Source organism: Schistocerca gregaria, chromosome 4 (genome assembly GCF_023897955.1).
Source record: "Schistocerca gregaria isolate iqSchGreg1 chromosome 4, iqSchGreg1.2, whole genome shotgun sequence".
Taxonomy (NCBI): domain Eukaryota; kingdom Metazoa; phylum Arthropoda; class Insecta; order Orthoptera; family Acrididae; genus Schistocerca; species Schistocerca gregaria.
Window position 1 is genome coordinate 191,215,442 of NC_064923.1, and position 16,527 is coordinate 191,231,968.

The following is a 16,527-nucleotide window of genomic DNA, read 5'->3' on the forward strand; positions in this document are numbered from 1 at the left end:
TCTGGATGAACTGTAGTATCGTGCTGAAGCTGCATGGGCAACTGTGCCTCTACAAGCCATCCAAGCTCTGTCTGACTCAATGCCCAGGCGTATCAAGGCCGTTATTTCGGCCAGAGATGGTTGTTCTGGGTCCTGATTTCTCTGGATCTGTGCACCCAAATTGCGTGAAAATGTAATCACATGTCAGTTCTAGTATAATATATTTGTCCAATGAATACCCGTTTATCATCTTGGTATAATATATTTGTCCAATTAATACCCGTTTATCATCTGCATTTCTTCTTGGTCTAGCAATTTTAATGGCCAGTAGTGTAACATTTCCTATCATCTGGTAAACCTAAGCTGAAAACCATTACCGTTCTGTCCGGTGCCCTTCTGGCAATTGCAGAAAACTTTTTCCATAAGCTGCATTAATGCAATGCAGAAACACGAGTCCATCTCAAACGTCAAAATAATGAATCATAGAGACTAGCCCGTAACAAATGACTGGACATTATTACAACTAAGCCCAGGTATAATTATCAAACCGCTCTGAATTTGACATTGTGCACAGTGAGTTAAGTTCTCGGAAGGCAGATTGATCGAGGATAATGTTTGAACTTATTTTATCTCCTACCCAGACGCAAAAAGAATTCTAACGACGCAAAGAAAGCACCTTTGTTTTTCTGTGCTTTTTCTCTGCAAAGTGAAGGCATGTTGCGTCCACCTATCATGAACCCTACTGGGTGAGAGAGATTCCTCCACAAATTCTTACACAACATGCAAGAAATGAGCTTATCGGTCACTCTATGAACTGCTGTTGAAAATAGGAAGTTTGGAGCCGTCTTTCTGAAAGTCGAGTGAGAGAAGACAGCGCATTGGTGTCCTAAAAAGGAGAAATAGTGATGTACGTTTGCCGTCACAATTTCTGAGAAAAGCATATGTGGGAATCCGACTCACTGGATAACGTCTTTTACAAAGTTATTTTGTGGGGAAAAAGAGGAACTTAAAAATTACGCCACTGACCATTGCTGACCATGACTTTGTAGTTGGTAAATGACACTTTTGGCGCGTGGAGGCAATTAAGGTAATAGTTCCAGAGAAGTTTAGCACCCGGTTTCACTTCCCACTTGAACACAAATTTTCGGCCTTCACAACTGTTTTATTTTTGTGCCTTCAGAATGGTGAATTCCAGATTTCTCACAATGTAGTTTCCACACCTCAGCTGTACAATCAGTGGTGTGTGTTCTGTCGGACATGTTCGACAGGACACGAACCACTATGGACGGTGCTATTGTAACCGGGAGCCGAGGACATATTCGATCCTGTGCAAGCCTCTTCATCTCCCAGTACCTACTACAACCTACATCCTTCTGAATCTACTTAGTGTATTCATCTCTTGGTCTCCCTCTACGATTTTTACCCTCCACGCTGCCCTCCAATACTAAATTGGTGATCCCTTGAGGCCTCAGAACATGTCCTACCAACCGATCCCTTCTTCTGGTCAAGTTGTGCCACAAACTTCTCTTCTCCCCAATCCTATTCAATACTTCCTCGTTAGTTATGTGATCTACCCATCTAATCTTCAGCATTCTTCTGTAGCACCACATTTCGAAAGCTTCTATTCTCTTCTCGTCCAAACTATTTATCGTCCATGTTTCACTTCCATACATAGCTACACTCCATACAAATACTTTCAGAAAGGACTTCCTGACACTTAAATCTATACTCGATGTTAAAAAATTTCTCTTCTTCAGAAACGAGTTCCTTGCCATTGCTAGTCTACATTTTATATTCTCTCTATTTCGACCATCATCAGTTATTTTATTCCCTAAATAGCAAAACTCCTTTACTACTTTAAGTATTTCATTTCCTAATCTAATTCCCTCAGCATCACCCGATTTAATTTGACTGCATTCCATTATCCTCGTTTTGCTTTTGTTGATGTTCGTCTTATATCCTCCTTTCAAGACACTGTCCATTCCGTTCAACTGCTCTTCCAGGTCCTTTGCTGTCTCTGACAGAATTACAATGTCATCGGCGAACCTCAAAATTTTTATTTCTTCTCCATGGATTTTAATGCCTACTCCGAATTTTTCTTTTGTTTCCTTTACTGCTTGCTCAATATACAGATTGAATAACATCGGGGAGAGGCTACAACCTTGTCTTACTCCCTTCCCAACCACTGCTTCCCTTTCATGTCCCTCGACACTTATAGCTACCATCTGGTTTCTGTACAAATTGTAAATAGCCTTTCGCTCCCTTTACTTTAGCCGCGCCACCTACAGAATCTGAAAGAGACTATTCCAGTCAACATTGTCAAAATATTTCTCTAAGTCTACAAATGCTAGAAACGTATATATATATATATATATATATATATATATATATATATATATATATATGTGTGTGTGTGTGTGTGTGTGTGTGTGTGTGAGGACTGCTCCTGGTACTTTCATTGTGGATGCACGATATTTTCCGCACCCCTGCACGACTTCGCGAATGCTATAAGCAGAGAGCCTAGTGGAAACGGGCGCTACATGTGCCTTACATGTCAAGAATTTGGGTTCCACGCGAAGCTTGTCCGAGTGTTGAGCTGACGGGTCTAGACATGCTGCGGAGTATCCGGGTCTGGCCCAAATGATCAATTCTCACCACTGATTTAGTTCAATACCTAAAGGCGACTGAGTTCGTGATTTCTCGTAGCATAGTTCCCTTAAGGCTGCTGTCCAAACAGTGAAGTTTGGCACAAATTTACAACCTTCACCACTGATTTATTTCAGTACCTCTAGGTGAGTGAGGTTCTGATTTCACATAGTATAGTTCAACACATTTCACTGAGGATGGGGGTGATAGTAGTTGGAGAGTGGGGACACCCACCACATATTCTTATACATATATGTGGCAGGATGGCTCGAGGTACTTTCATTGTGGATGTACCACATCTTCCAACTCCTTTAGGACTTTGCGAATGCCATAAGCAGAGGGTCTAGTGGTAGTGGGCTTTCCTTTGTGTGACAGGTTCAGACTTTTGGTTGGACAGGAAGGGTGTCCATATGTCTGAGCCGTTTATTAGAACTATTCTAGTGATGGACACGAGTCCCAGTCCATCAGAAATATTTAAACTTCACCACTGATTTATTTCTATGCCTGTAGGCGGCGGAATTCGTAATTTCACGTAGTAAAGTATTTTACGGTTCCTGTAACAGAAGAGGACAGAGGTTGTGCACTTGGGAGATTGGGGACATGTCCACAGGACGTATACAACACATACCAAGATACATAGGTGAGCGAGACGACTGTAGATACTTTCACTGCAGATGCAGCTCATTTTTCGAACTACTGCAGCAATTTACGAACGCTACGAGCAGAGGGGCTAATGGAAGGGAAGTTACTTGCGCAAGACAGGTAGAGAATTTGGGTTTGATAGGAAGCGTGCAATGGGTGACAACTATAATGTTCCTGTAATGCTGTTGCGCAATGTAGAATGATATTTACCGTGATGGTATTATGTACTACTTTACACCCGAGTTCAGTCAAAGTAGTGCCTGACGAGCGGTGGAGTTCCAGTCACCCGGGAACCAATGACCAAACGTTTTAAATAGATGAGACATATGGAGCACACATTGTCCAAGGCAACATTCAAACACCCTCTGTAACGGGTAAGGCAAGAACGAACAAACAGTTTGTAGTCTGGAAACTTCCTGGCAGATTAGAACTGTGTGCCGGACCGAGACTCGAACTCGGGGCCTTTGCCTTTCACGGGCAAGTACTCTACCAACTGAGCTCCCCAAGCACGACTCACGGCACGTTCTCACAGATTTACTTCTGCCAGTACCTCGTCTCCTACCTTCCAAACTAGAGAACTTGCCCGCGAAAGGCAAAAGTCCTGAGTTCGAGTCTCGGTCCGGCACACAGTTTTAATCTGTCAGGAAGTTTCATATCAGCGCACACTCCGCTGCAGAGTGGAAATTTTATTCTGGAAACATCCCGTAGGCAGTGACTAAGCCATGTATCCGCAATATCCTTTCTTTCAGGAGTGCTAGTTCTGCAAGATTCGCGGGAGAGCTTCTGTGAACTTTGGAAAGTAGGAGACGAGATACTGGTGGATGTAAAGCTGTGAGGACGGAGAATGAGTCGTGCTTGTGTAGCTCAGTTGGTAAAGCACTTGCCCGCGAAAGGCAAAGGTCCGGAGTTCGAGTCTCGTTCCGGCACACAGCTTTAATCTTCCAGGAATTTTCATATCAGCGCCCACTCCGCTGTAGAGCGAAAATGTCTTTCAGTATGTAGTCTTGTTGATCTTGCTTAAAGTTGACGTTCAGGAGACTTCGAAAATAGGTAACAGCTACTCGTCTTTGGATGTAAGAAATAACTGCTGTTTCTGGTTAAATGAGCCAAATGTGATTGTGTGGTGTACTAAGTCGTACCAAGTTTTCTATCCATATGACGGTTACGAATTCAGTTGAATGATTAACAGGGAGGTCAAAATCATATAGCCGGAATTTACAGGACATTGATAACGCCCCTCACTACATGGAGAATAATCGTGGCATAAACACTGGAGCATGCAGTACTAAGGAACGTGTCTTCCAGTTCCGCTTTCACACTTTATTTATTTATTTATGCATTTATTTTACCTGGCAATACTAAGGCCTTCAGGCCCTCTCTTACACCTAACCAGGCATAATCAGGTGGAACGAATTTCAGTTTGTACAGAACATTATGGACATACCACGTGTTATGCAGTAAGAATGTTAAAAAAATAGAGATTATAACAGTAGTACAAGGGTAATTATAACAATCAAAAATAAATATAACAATCAAGAAAAATAATAATAATTGTAATAATAATGAATATGTATATGAAATTAAACATATTTTACTTTTATGAATGTGAGTCCCATGGCTAGATGGGAATTTTCTCGTTATGTTCTTGCAGGTTATGAGTTTCTCACATCGAGCAGAGGCATAAGACGATAGAATGGGGTGAAAGAGATACAGAAGAGGTAGCTAGATTAGGGGAAGAGAAATAAAATGGTTAAATTCGAAGCTATGATGGAGAAGAGAAAGAAAGACATGAGAGGGGCACAGCAATGGTGGCTATACCGTCCCTAATATGTAAGTTTTGAGTTCCCTCTTGAATGTTGAGTAGTTCTGGATAAGACGCAGATCACCGGGGGGCGCGTTCCACAGTACTGTGGCTGAGATGAATGACACGGAGAAAGATTTTGTGTTATGTAAAGGTACAGCCAAGATGCTAGATGTATCCGATCTGGTATTGCGGTTGTGGAATGATGATAGGTGTTTAATGTGAGAAGATAAGTATTGGCGGCACCAGTGACTAAGAAATCGATGAAGTAAGCACATCGTGTGGAGATCGCGTACCTTATGTGAGCATATCCAACCTAGGTGGGAGTATGAAGGACTGATATGAGCATACAACCGTATATTGCACATGTATCTAACGCAAGCATTCATCACTAGCTGGAGGCATCTCGAATATTCACTATTTGTCCCGTGTTGAACTACATAACAATAGTAAAGGTTAGGCAAGACTAGAGTTTGGACTAATTTTTGTTTAACATGGGTTGGAAATAGTTTTCAAAATTTTTGGATTGCATGTAGGAAGGATCCAAGATAGTTCCAAAGTATTTTACTGCTTTTTGGTATGTTAGTTTGGTACCATTGAGGAGTATTTGAGGGAATGTTTCGCGAAAGTACCGGCTGATTAACTTTGGATGAGATATAAGAATGACCTGGGATTTCTTGGGGTTTAGTTTCAGACTTAGGTCATGTGCCCATCGAGAAACAGAGCAAAGATCTGCGTTCATACTCGCTACTGCGTCAGCAACGTTCTTGGGGCTTGCACTTACAGTTGGATGTCGTCGGCATATAGATGGTAGTTGCTGGAGTGAATCAATGAAGAAATATCATTAACGCACAGTGAGAAGAGTAGTGGACCAAGGACGGAGCCTTGGGGAACTCCAGAGCGCACGTTTTTCCATGATGACTTCTCCGACACACAAACGACTTGTTGACTTCTGTTTTTGAGGTATCTCTCGAACCAGAGTATTGCGCTGTTGGAGAAATTCAGCTGTTTCATTTTAATTAGTAATATATCAACGTCAACTGTATCAAAAGCCTTGCTAAAGTCAAGCAGTACTGTTTGTTTCTCAGTTAGGGTTTCCTCTGTGGCCTGTACAAGTTCGGCACGTCGATGAGCAGGTCCAGCAGAAACAGTGGGCTTTCAGCGAGGAACTCCGCTCTTTAGGTTAGGTATCAAAAAGCACCGCGTAGCTGGTGACTCCGCGCTACGTACCTTCCTGAGGATGCGCAGGATCTTGTCGCCGTGCTCCCAGGGCGTGACCCAGCCCTTGCTGGTGTTGCACTCGATGCCGCGGCTGCCGTTGTTGAAGACCTGGCCGCGACGGAAGTTGGCTCGGAACACGTCCGGCTTCTTGCGCAGCAGCCGGTTGAACGCCTCCACCAGCACGAAGACGGCGTCGTACATCAGCGCCGCAGGGGCCTTGTTATAGGAAAGCATTGGTCACACTGACACCTACTCTCGGTTTATTAAATTACGAGAAGGCTATCACCATCAGCAGATTCTCAAATCCACAATTCACATGGATGTACACTACCAAAATAACCAGACACTATTATTGGACATTATTATGAGATTATTATTATTAATATTAATATCATTATCGTATGTATCAATTACAGTAATACACATTTAGTATAACAAAGAAATATATATAAAAATGAACATGTGAAATTTTATACAGTAAACAAGTTTTAAACGGCTCAGACTACACTCGGACTTTGGGACTTTGATGGACTCGATCCAGCGCAGTGCCTCGTGGGATGCTTGATGGAGCTTCTCAGTGCCACCGGGGAAGTGTCTGATTGGACATTCATTCAGAATGTGTCTCATTTTTTGGGTGGCACCATAGTAACTCACACTGCCACTTGAAAAGCCCCACTTGTGCATGTTGTATTTCCACCTCCCTCTTCAGTCCGAAATCTAACTGCAGCCACACTTCCCTCAGTTGGTGGAAGCCTGGAACTGGAATTGTTGGATTGTCTACAAGTTCGTGGTTTCGGGTTGCTTGCCACTCACGTTTCCACTCTGCGTCCTGGTCAAATCCTGTGGATAGCATTTGGACTCCCATTTCATATGCTGGTCTTCTAGACTTGAGGCGTTTCATGGACTGTGATAGAATGGAGAGGGATCGAGTTGTTTTCAGAAACTTACTGACAGAGATTGTAAAGAGCAGCCCTTGACGGAGGTATGGTGGACAGATGTTTGAAAGCACTCGTAGCCAGCAAGTAGGTGTAGACGGGACTGTACCACTAACTATTCTCATAACTGAGTTCAGTTGGACGTCTACTTTCACTATGGGGGTGCTTCGGAGCGAAACTGGTGCACAGTATTCTGTTGCAGAGTATACCAGTGCAAGGGATGCTCCTCAGAGGACTGATGTAGTTGTTCCTCATGTACTGCCTGCACGCTTTCTCACAAGGTTCACTCGTGTTTGTATGTTCTTGGCCAGGTTGGAAAGGTGTCTTTTGTATGTTAAAGATCAGTCCAAAGTGACTCCCAGATATTTTGGGCTTTCGTTGTATCTGTGTCCACCCTTCACCTTTATGACGATCTGCTCGGGACACTTTCGGTGAGGTACTTGAATGCCTGTACTGGAATGACAAACCATTCTCCCTAAAGCTCAGAAACTAGAGAAGGCGGTGATATTTTACGCTGGAGTCTTGAGAGAATTCGGCGTTCTAACTCATCCCGGAAATGTTTAGTTCGGCTCTGATCGGGACTCTAGGCAGGCCAGTCCATTTAAGAAACGGTACAGTTCACAAACTAATGCCTCAAATTTGCTGCTCTGTGACAGGGTCCACTGTCATGTTTATACAGGCATCGACTCACAACCGTTCCTCTGTTGCACGCAGTACAAAATTCTGTAAAATGTGTTCATATCCTTCCGTATACACCGTTTTCTTTGATGGAATTACGGAACCAGGCCTTAACCACTAGCACTACCGCCCCCCTCCTCCACCCATCCACCAAATACTTTAAAGCCAGCTCCTTCGTATTTTGCTGTTGGCACTACTCATAATGTCAGGTAACTTTCTCCAAACGTTCACCAGATCCAGACCTTACACTGAATTGTCAAGCGGTATTTAATTTAGGTAGTCACACATTTCCAGTCATTCACTCTTCTGTGGCGTCTTTCTGCTTCAACCATGTTTTAGCTCTGAATACATAAATGTGTGGCTTATGAGAAGCTGCTCAAACGTTAATCCCTGCGAACAATTTCTGTGTCATACGGACTTCCGGCAGCACTTGGGCACTCACAAAAGGATTCCATCCACAGATTTCGTGCTAGGCCTTCCGCAATGCCCGACGGTACCTGTTCATCAGTATATGAGGTCTGCCTGGTCTTTCTAGCCGTTATTGTTTCTTCGCACTTTCCTTTGAAAAACATACAGCAGTTCACTTAGAAGGGTTGAAGTTTTCCTTACTGATACACACTGAAGGGCCAAAGAAACTGGTATAGGCATGCTATTCAAATACAGAGATAAGTAAACAGGCAGAATACGGCGCTGCGTTCGTCAACGCCTACAGAAGACAACACGTGTCTGGCGCAGTTGTTAGATTGGTTGCTGCTGCTACAATGGCGGGTTATCAATATTGATGCGAACTTGAACCTGATGTTACACTCGGTGCACGAGCGACGGGACACTGCATTTCTGAGGTAGCTAAGAAGTGGGGATTGTCCCGTACAACCATTTCACGAGTGTACCATGAATATCAGGAATCAGGTGAAACATCAGATCTCCGACATCGCTGCGGCCGAAAAAAGATCCTGCAAGAAAGGGACCAACAACGACTGAAGAGAATCGTTCAACGTGACAGGAGTGCAACCCTTCTGCAAATTGTTGCAGATTTCATCAACAAGTGTCAGCATACGAAACATCTTATTTTCTTTGCGTGTTTTTGGTACTTGCATTCTTTAATTCATAAATTTCGGGCGTATTGTAGTATCTGAGAGTTGTAGCATCGCTGAATAGTGTAAAATCGCGTAGTCTCCTTCCGCTGCCGAGCAGTGTGTCAGCAGTGCGCAAGTAGCAGCATTACTACATTTACTAGGCAATCTTGTATTTTAATAACCGTTTAAATTTTGTGTCGATTTGTTTTCGCTCTCTGTAGATGTGTTCGGATGCAGGATGAGTTGGCATCCCTTCGCTCCCAGCTTCAGGCAGTGTTGGCTTCGGTCACAGAGCTTGAGGCTGTTGCCAATGGGCATCACTGTGGGGGTCCGGATGGGGGTTTGTCGGGGACGGCCAGCTCGTCCCGCGCATCCCCCGATCGGACTACGACTGTAGTTGCCCGGGGTACTGCCCGCATTGAGGCTGATCCCTCACCTGTGGTAGAGTGGGAGGTCGTCTCAAGGTGTGGCAGGGGGCGAAAGACATTCCAGAGGGCTGAACGGAAGGCCTCTCCAGTTTGTCTGACGAACCGGTTTCAGGCTATGTCTCAGGCTGATACCGATCTACGGCCTGACATGGCTGCTTGTCCTGTTCCAGAGGTTGCTCCTCAGTCTGTAAGATCCGGGCGGTCGCAGAGGGTGGGCTTACTGGTGTTTGGGAGCTCCAACGTCAGGTGTGTAATGGGGCCCCTTAGGGATATGGCAGCAAAACAGGGGAAGAAAACCAATGTGCACTCCGTGTGGGGGAGTCATTCCAGATGTGTAAAGGGTCCTTCCGGATGCCATGAAGGGTACAGGGTGTACCCATCTGCAGGTGGTCGTTCATGTCGGCACCAATGATGCGTGTTGCTATGGATCGGAGGAAGTCCTCTCTGGCTTCCGGCGGCTATCTGATTTGGTGAAGACTGCCAGTCTCGCTAGCGGGATGAAAGCAGAGCTCACCATCTGCAGCATCGTCGACAGGACTGACTGCGGACCTTTGGTACAGAGCCGAGTGGAGGGTCTGAATCAGAGGCTGAGACGGTTCTGCGACCGTGTGGGCTGCAGATTCCTCGACTTGCGCCATAGGGTGATGGGATTTCTGGTTCCGCTGGATAGGTCAGGAGTCCACTGCACGCAACAAGAAGCTACACGGGTAGCAGGGGTTGTGTGGCTGGGCGGTTCTTTAGGTTAGATGGCCTTGGGCAAGTACAGAGAGGGCAACAGCCTCAACGGGTGCGGGGCAAACTCAGGACATGCAGGGACCAAGCAGCAATCGGTATTGTAATTGTAAACAGTCGAAGCTGCGTTGGTAAAGTACCGGAAATTCAAGCGCTGATAGAAAGCACCGAAGCTGAAATCGTTATAGGTACGGAAAGCTGGCTGAAGCCATAGATAAATTCTGCCAAAATTTTTACAAAGGTACATACGGTATTTAGAAAGGATAGATTGCATGCAACCGGTGGTGGAGTGTTCGTCGCTGTTAGTAGTATTTTATCCTGTAGTGAAGTAGATGTGGATAGTTCCTGTTAATTATCATGGGTAGAGGTTACACTCAACAACCGAGCTAGGTTAATAATTGGCCCCTTTTACCGACCTCCCGACTCAGCAGCATTAGTGGCAGAACAACTGAGAGAAAATTTGGAATACATTTCTCATACATTTTCTCAGCATGTTATAGTCTTAGGTGGAAATTTCCATTTACCAGATATAGACTGGGACACTCAGATGTTTAGGACGGGTGGTAGGAACAGAGCATCGAGTGACATTATACTGAGTGCACTATCGGAAAATTACCTCGAGCAATTAAACAGAGAACCGACTAGTGGAGATAACATCTTGGACCTACTGATAACAAACAGACCCGAACTTTTCGACTCTGTATGTGCAGAACAGGGAATCAGTGATCATAAGGCCGTTGCAGCAACAGTAATTTAAGGTAGATTTCAGACTACCTAACAGATCAAAACGAAAATTTCTGTTCCGACACTGACAATGTTGAGTGGTTATGGAAAAAGTTCAAGGCAATCGTAAAATGCGTTTTAGACAGGTAAGTGCCGAGTAAAACTGTGAGGGACGGGAAAAACCCACCGTGGTACAACAACAAAGTTAGGAAACTACTGCGAAAGCAAAGAGAGCTTCACTCCAAGTTTAAACGCAGCCAAAACCTCTCAGACAAACAGAAGCTAATCGATGTCAAAGTTAGCGTAAGGAGGGCTATGCGTGAAGCGTTCAGTGAATTCGAAAGTAAAATTCTATGTACCGACTTGACAGAAAATCCTAGGAAGTTCTGGTCTTACGTTAAATCAGTAAGTGACTCGAAACAGCATATCCAGACGCTCCGGGATGATGATGGCATTGAAACAGATGATGACACGCGTAAAGCTGAAATACTAAACACCTTTTTCCAAAGCTGTTTCACAGAGGAAGACCGCACTGCAGTTCCTGCTCTAAATCCTCGCACGAACGAGAAAATGGCTGACATCGAAATAAGTGCCCAAGGAATAGAAAAGCAACTGGAATCACGCAACAGAGGAAAGTCCACTGGACCTGACGGGATACCAATTCGATTCTACACAGAGTACGCGAAAGAACTTGCCCACCTTCCAACAGCCGTGTACCGCAAGTCTCTAGAAAAAGGGAAGGTTCCAAATGATTGGAAAAGAACACAGGTAGTTCCAGTCTTCAAGAAGGGTCGTCGAGCAGATGCGCAAAACTATAGACCTATTTCTGACGTCGATCTGTTGTAGAATTTTAGAACATGCTTTTGCTCGAGTATCATGTCGTTTTTGGAAACCCAGTATCTACTCTGTAGGAATCAACATGGATTATGGAAACAGCGATCGTGTGAGACCCAACTCACTTTATTTTGTTCATTAGACCCAGAAAGTATTAGATACAGGCTCCCAGGTAGATTCTATTTTTCTTGACTTCCGGAAGGCGTTCGATTCAGTTCCGCACTGTCGCCTGATAAACAAAGTAAGGGCCTACGGAATATCAGACCAGCTGTATGGCTGGATTGAAGAGTTTTTAGCAAACAGAACAGAGCATGTTGTTATCAATGGAGAGACGTCTACAGACGTTAAAGTAACGTCTGGCGTGCCACAGGGGAGTGTTTTGGGAGCATTGCTTTTCACAATATATATAAATCACCTTGTAGATAGTGTCGGAAGTTCCATGCGGCTTTTCGCGGATGATGCTGTAGTATACAGAGAAGTTGCAGCATTAGAAAATTGTAGCGAAATGCAGGAAGATCTGCAGCGGATAGGCACTTGGAGCAGGGAGTGGCAACTGACCCTTAACATAGACAAATGTAATGTATTGTGAATACATAGAAAGAAGGATCCTTTGATGATTATATGTTAGCGGCACAAACACTGGTAGCAGTTACTTCTGTAAAATATCTGGGATTATGCGTACGGGACTGTTTGAAGTGGAATGATCATACAAAATTAATTGTTGGTAAGGCGGGTACCAGGTTGAGATTCATTGGGAGAGTCCTTAGAAAATGTAGTCCATCAACATAGGAGGTGGTTTAGAAAACACTCGTTCGACCTATACTTGAGTATTGCTCATCAGTGTGGGATCCGTACCAGATCGGGTTGACGGAGGAGATAGAGAAAATCCAAAGAAGAGCGGCGCGTTTCGTCACAGGGTTATTTGGTAACCGTGATAGCGTTACGGAGATGTTTAACAAACTCAAGTGGCAGACTCTGCAAGAGAGGCGCTCTGCATCGCGGTGTAGCTTGCTCGCCAGGTTTCGAGTGGGTACGTTTCTGGATGAGGTAATGAATATTTTGCTTCCCCCTACTTATACCTCCCGAGGAGATCAGGAATGTAAAATTAGAGAGATTCGAGCGCGCACGGAGGTTTTCAAACAGTCGTTCTTCCTGCGAACCATGCGCGACTGGAACAGAAAAGGGAGGTAATGACAGTGGCACGTAAAGTGCCCTACACCACACACCGTTGGGTGGCTTGCGGAGTATAAATGTAGATGTAGATTCAATAAAACATCATTGATATGGGCTTTCGGAGCCGATGGCACACTCGTGTATGCTTGAGGCTTTGGACTGTTGATGACTGTAAACATGTTGCTTGGTCGGACGAATCTCGTGTCAAATTGTATCGACTGGATGGACGTCTACGAGTAAGGAGACAACCTCATGAATCCATGGAACTTGCATGTCAGCAGGGGACTTTTCAAGCTGTTGGAGGCTCCGTATTATCGTGGGGCGTGTGCAGTTGGAGTGATATGGGCCGCTGATACCTCTAAGTACGACTCTGACAGGTGACACGTTCGTAAGCATTCTGTTTGTTCACCCACATCCAGTCATGTCCATTGTGCATTTCGTCGGACTCAGGCAATTCCAGCAGCACAATGTGACACCACCCACGTCCTCAATACATACAGAGTGGCTCCAGGAACACTCTTCTGAGTTTAAACACTTCCGCTGGTCACCAAACGTGCCAGACATGAACCTTATTGAGCATTTGTGGGATGCTTTGCAACGTGCTGTTCAGAAGAGACCTCCACCCCTTCGTACTCTTACTGATTAATGGAAGGGTGTCAGTTCCCTTCAGCACTGCTTCAGACTCAACTAATTCGAGTACATGCCACATCGTGTTGCGGCAGTTCTGCGTGCTCGCGGGGTCTTAAGCGATATCAGGAAAGCGTACCGCTTTATTTGGCTCTTGAGTGTATCACTCAATCGACATCCTATGACTAGACCATATTCCATGTCATTGACCTCTACTGACTGACCCATTCTGCTGTTACTGTTTCTCTACTAACAGCACAATACTTCCCGGATTTTTATCCTGGTAGGCCCGCCTCTCGAGATATCTATTGGTCAATTCCGAATTAGTTATTTGTGTCCGGGAAGTTTTGAACTGGTAGTGCATTTACCATGCACCTGTTGCATGTCCGTGATTTAATCTTATGTCTGAAATTATTTTAAATAACAAACAAAACCCTTCCGTAATACTTTACTATCGTTCAGTTCTAAAACAATAACACGAGTCCGACGCACTGGATTGTCTCGCTGTGCCAATGTTGCCATCGCCACGTTACGCATAGCAATACAGCACCATCTTAAAAAGAAGCACATCATTAGCTGTCAAAGCATCTGCACGAACACATCATTATTATGACGTATGTCAAACAATTCAGCTTGATCATTAGACTACGAAAGTTAAATTAGGCTAATTATTTCGTAAGTTGCCGACGTATCGTTGTCGATGTTTTAATTAATCAGCAGAAACAAGAACATCATTTTTAAGTAAAATAATTCATCAGACTCGAGATATCATGGCCTCATGTTTCGACTGAAATACTTTCACTGCTTGATAAGACCTTTTTAAAGCCCCCCTGAATAGTGATTATCAGTAATTTTGCAAAAATAACAAAATAAGGAAGGGAATTGTAATGGGTGCGACAAATCTGCTGGCATTAATCAAGACGTTAGGCAAGGCCGTCCACTATCCCCCACGTTTTCAGTGTCGCTATTGCGGAAATCATTTATAAATTGTTTGTTATACCGACATCACATTAAGTGATTATTATAATTTAATGACTCAGCTGTTTGTTGGTGATCGGTCTATAATTTGAAAATCTGAAGGAAATGTTCTAATTGGAGTATCTGAAATGAGTGAATTTGCTGCTAAATACGGAATCAGAATCAACATGTAAAGCAAATGGGATGGCATTACAAGGACTGAAACATCCAAAGTGAAAATTGTTATACATGAGCAGCTAAATCGAAAAAGAGGGAGGGTTTATATATCTTGGATCCAGTTTTAAATACCCCAAGCCAAATGATTCAAAAATTGATTTAATTCAGACATTTACGTGAAATCATATAATGCACATTAAAACCTACTGTACACAAATAAATAATTTTTGCATACTAATGAAGTTTCCCTTGCTGCTGCGTGGCCACGAATGCTTGACGCTAACATGAAATCCGTTACGACAGATCAAATCGTCAGAGATGAAGTTCCACCACTTCGTAGGTGCATATTCGTTACTGGACCATGAAAGAACATCGATTTTGGACAAATTCTGAATGCAGAATCTGTTACAACTAAGAACACAAAGACCAACGTTTGTCTAGTAGTTAGATAACTACAGCATAACTACGTTACGCAACACGAAAGAGAATTGTTGGACGTCTGCTAGAGAGATGTCATGATCAGTTCTGAGACGCAAGAGGCCAAAAGTCCTAATTTCTGGAAACGAACGAAGATGACGATGATGAAAGGAAAGTAAAGGTCGTTTAGTGAGGACTTTATGAGAATTCGTTTGGGTGAATACGGAATTATGAAGTCATAAGTAGTAGAAGAGCTTACGTGAACTGCTTAGATGAACGAAATGTATATATTTCAGAAGGTGTCTGTTTTGTCGGACATTTCATCCCTGTAAGAGTACGGCGACTCCTTGAAGTCTGTCTCAGTGCGGATGCACTAATATCGTCCGAACACCGACGGGAATCGCATAATTTTGTACATGGCTGCACTCTCAGAGACCGTGAATAGTTACAACTGAAGGAAAAACAGCCCTCGGTCACTATTTTTAACGAACTAATCGGGTTTCGACACTGCTAGTAGTGTCTGGCTCAGAATTCAAATCAAAGAATGGTCTATATGCTACAGCATGGTCACAGATTATGACTAAGAACTTATCATAGAGTATAAGTAAGGATTCATAACGTTGAAATGTTTTTTACTTTACGTAGCTGTAGCTGTTCGTTAAGGATGAGGCTATCCTTTCCAGCAAAAAAAAAAAAAAAAATAAAAATAAAAATAAAAAACTTCATTCATAATTTACACTCTATGCGTTCTCCTTTAGAAAATTCTGGTGTCTACAAAATTGTCTGAGATACTTGCTCCTCTTACTGTATAGGACAAACAGAACGTACCTTCACTACCAGATGTAAAGAACAGTTGCTAAGAAAAAATGGCACTAGCCCCCAAAATTCGCCTTTTGCCGACCATCTTCTAATTACATGTCATTCACCTAAAGCCATCTGTGACAGCAACATTTTGCACACTGAAAAGAAAGGGCGTAGAGTAGATATTCTAGAAGAATTAGAGATTTTCAAGCATTTTGCTCGAAAGGATAGCCTCATCCTTAATGAACAGCTACAGGCGCGGAACAAAAATTTTTTGAATGGTATAAAGCCGGTACTCCATATCTGACTTCGTGTCTCCTTGTGCAGGTTGCCGAAATGTTCTTTTCCTTCTAAGGTAGTCTTACGTTTTTCAATTATCAAATGTTTCTTGGCTGCATTTCACGTCATGATTGCTTTTTACAAGTTGTCATTCAGTGGTGGTGGTGGTTAGTGTTTAACGTCCCGTCGACAACGAGGTCATTAGAGACGGAGTGCGTGCTCGGGGTAGGGAAGGATTGGGAAGGAAATCGGCCGTGCCCTTTCAGAGGAAACATCCCGGCATTTGCCTGAAACGATTTAGGGAAATCACGGAAAACCTAAATCAGGATGGCTGGAGACGGGATTGAACCGTCGTTCTCCCGAATGTGAGTCCAGTGTGGTAACCACTGCGCCACCTCGCT

At 43.7% G+C, this 16,527-nt stretch overlaps 1 protein-coding gene across 1 annotated transcript in view; it reads right to left on the minus strand.

Moving 5' to 3' along the window:
* The window catches only part of LOC126266667 (glutamate receptor 1-like), a 438,813-nt gene that overhangs the window by 68,813 nt on the left and 353,473 nt on the right, over positions 1-16,527 (minus strand). The window contains exon 8 of the mRNA XM_049971086.1: positions 6,299-6,505. Coding sequence (XP_049827043.1) covers positions 6,299-6,505 — 207 coding nt within the window. The remainder of the gene's footprint in view (positions 1-6,298; positions 6,506-16,527) is intronic.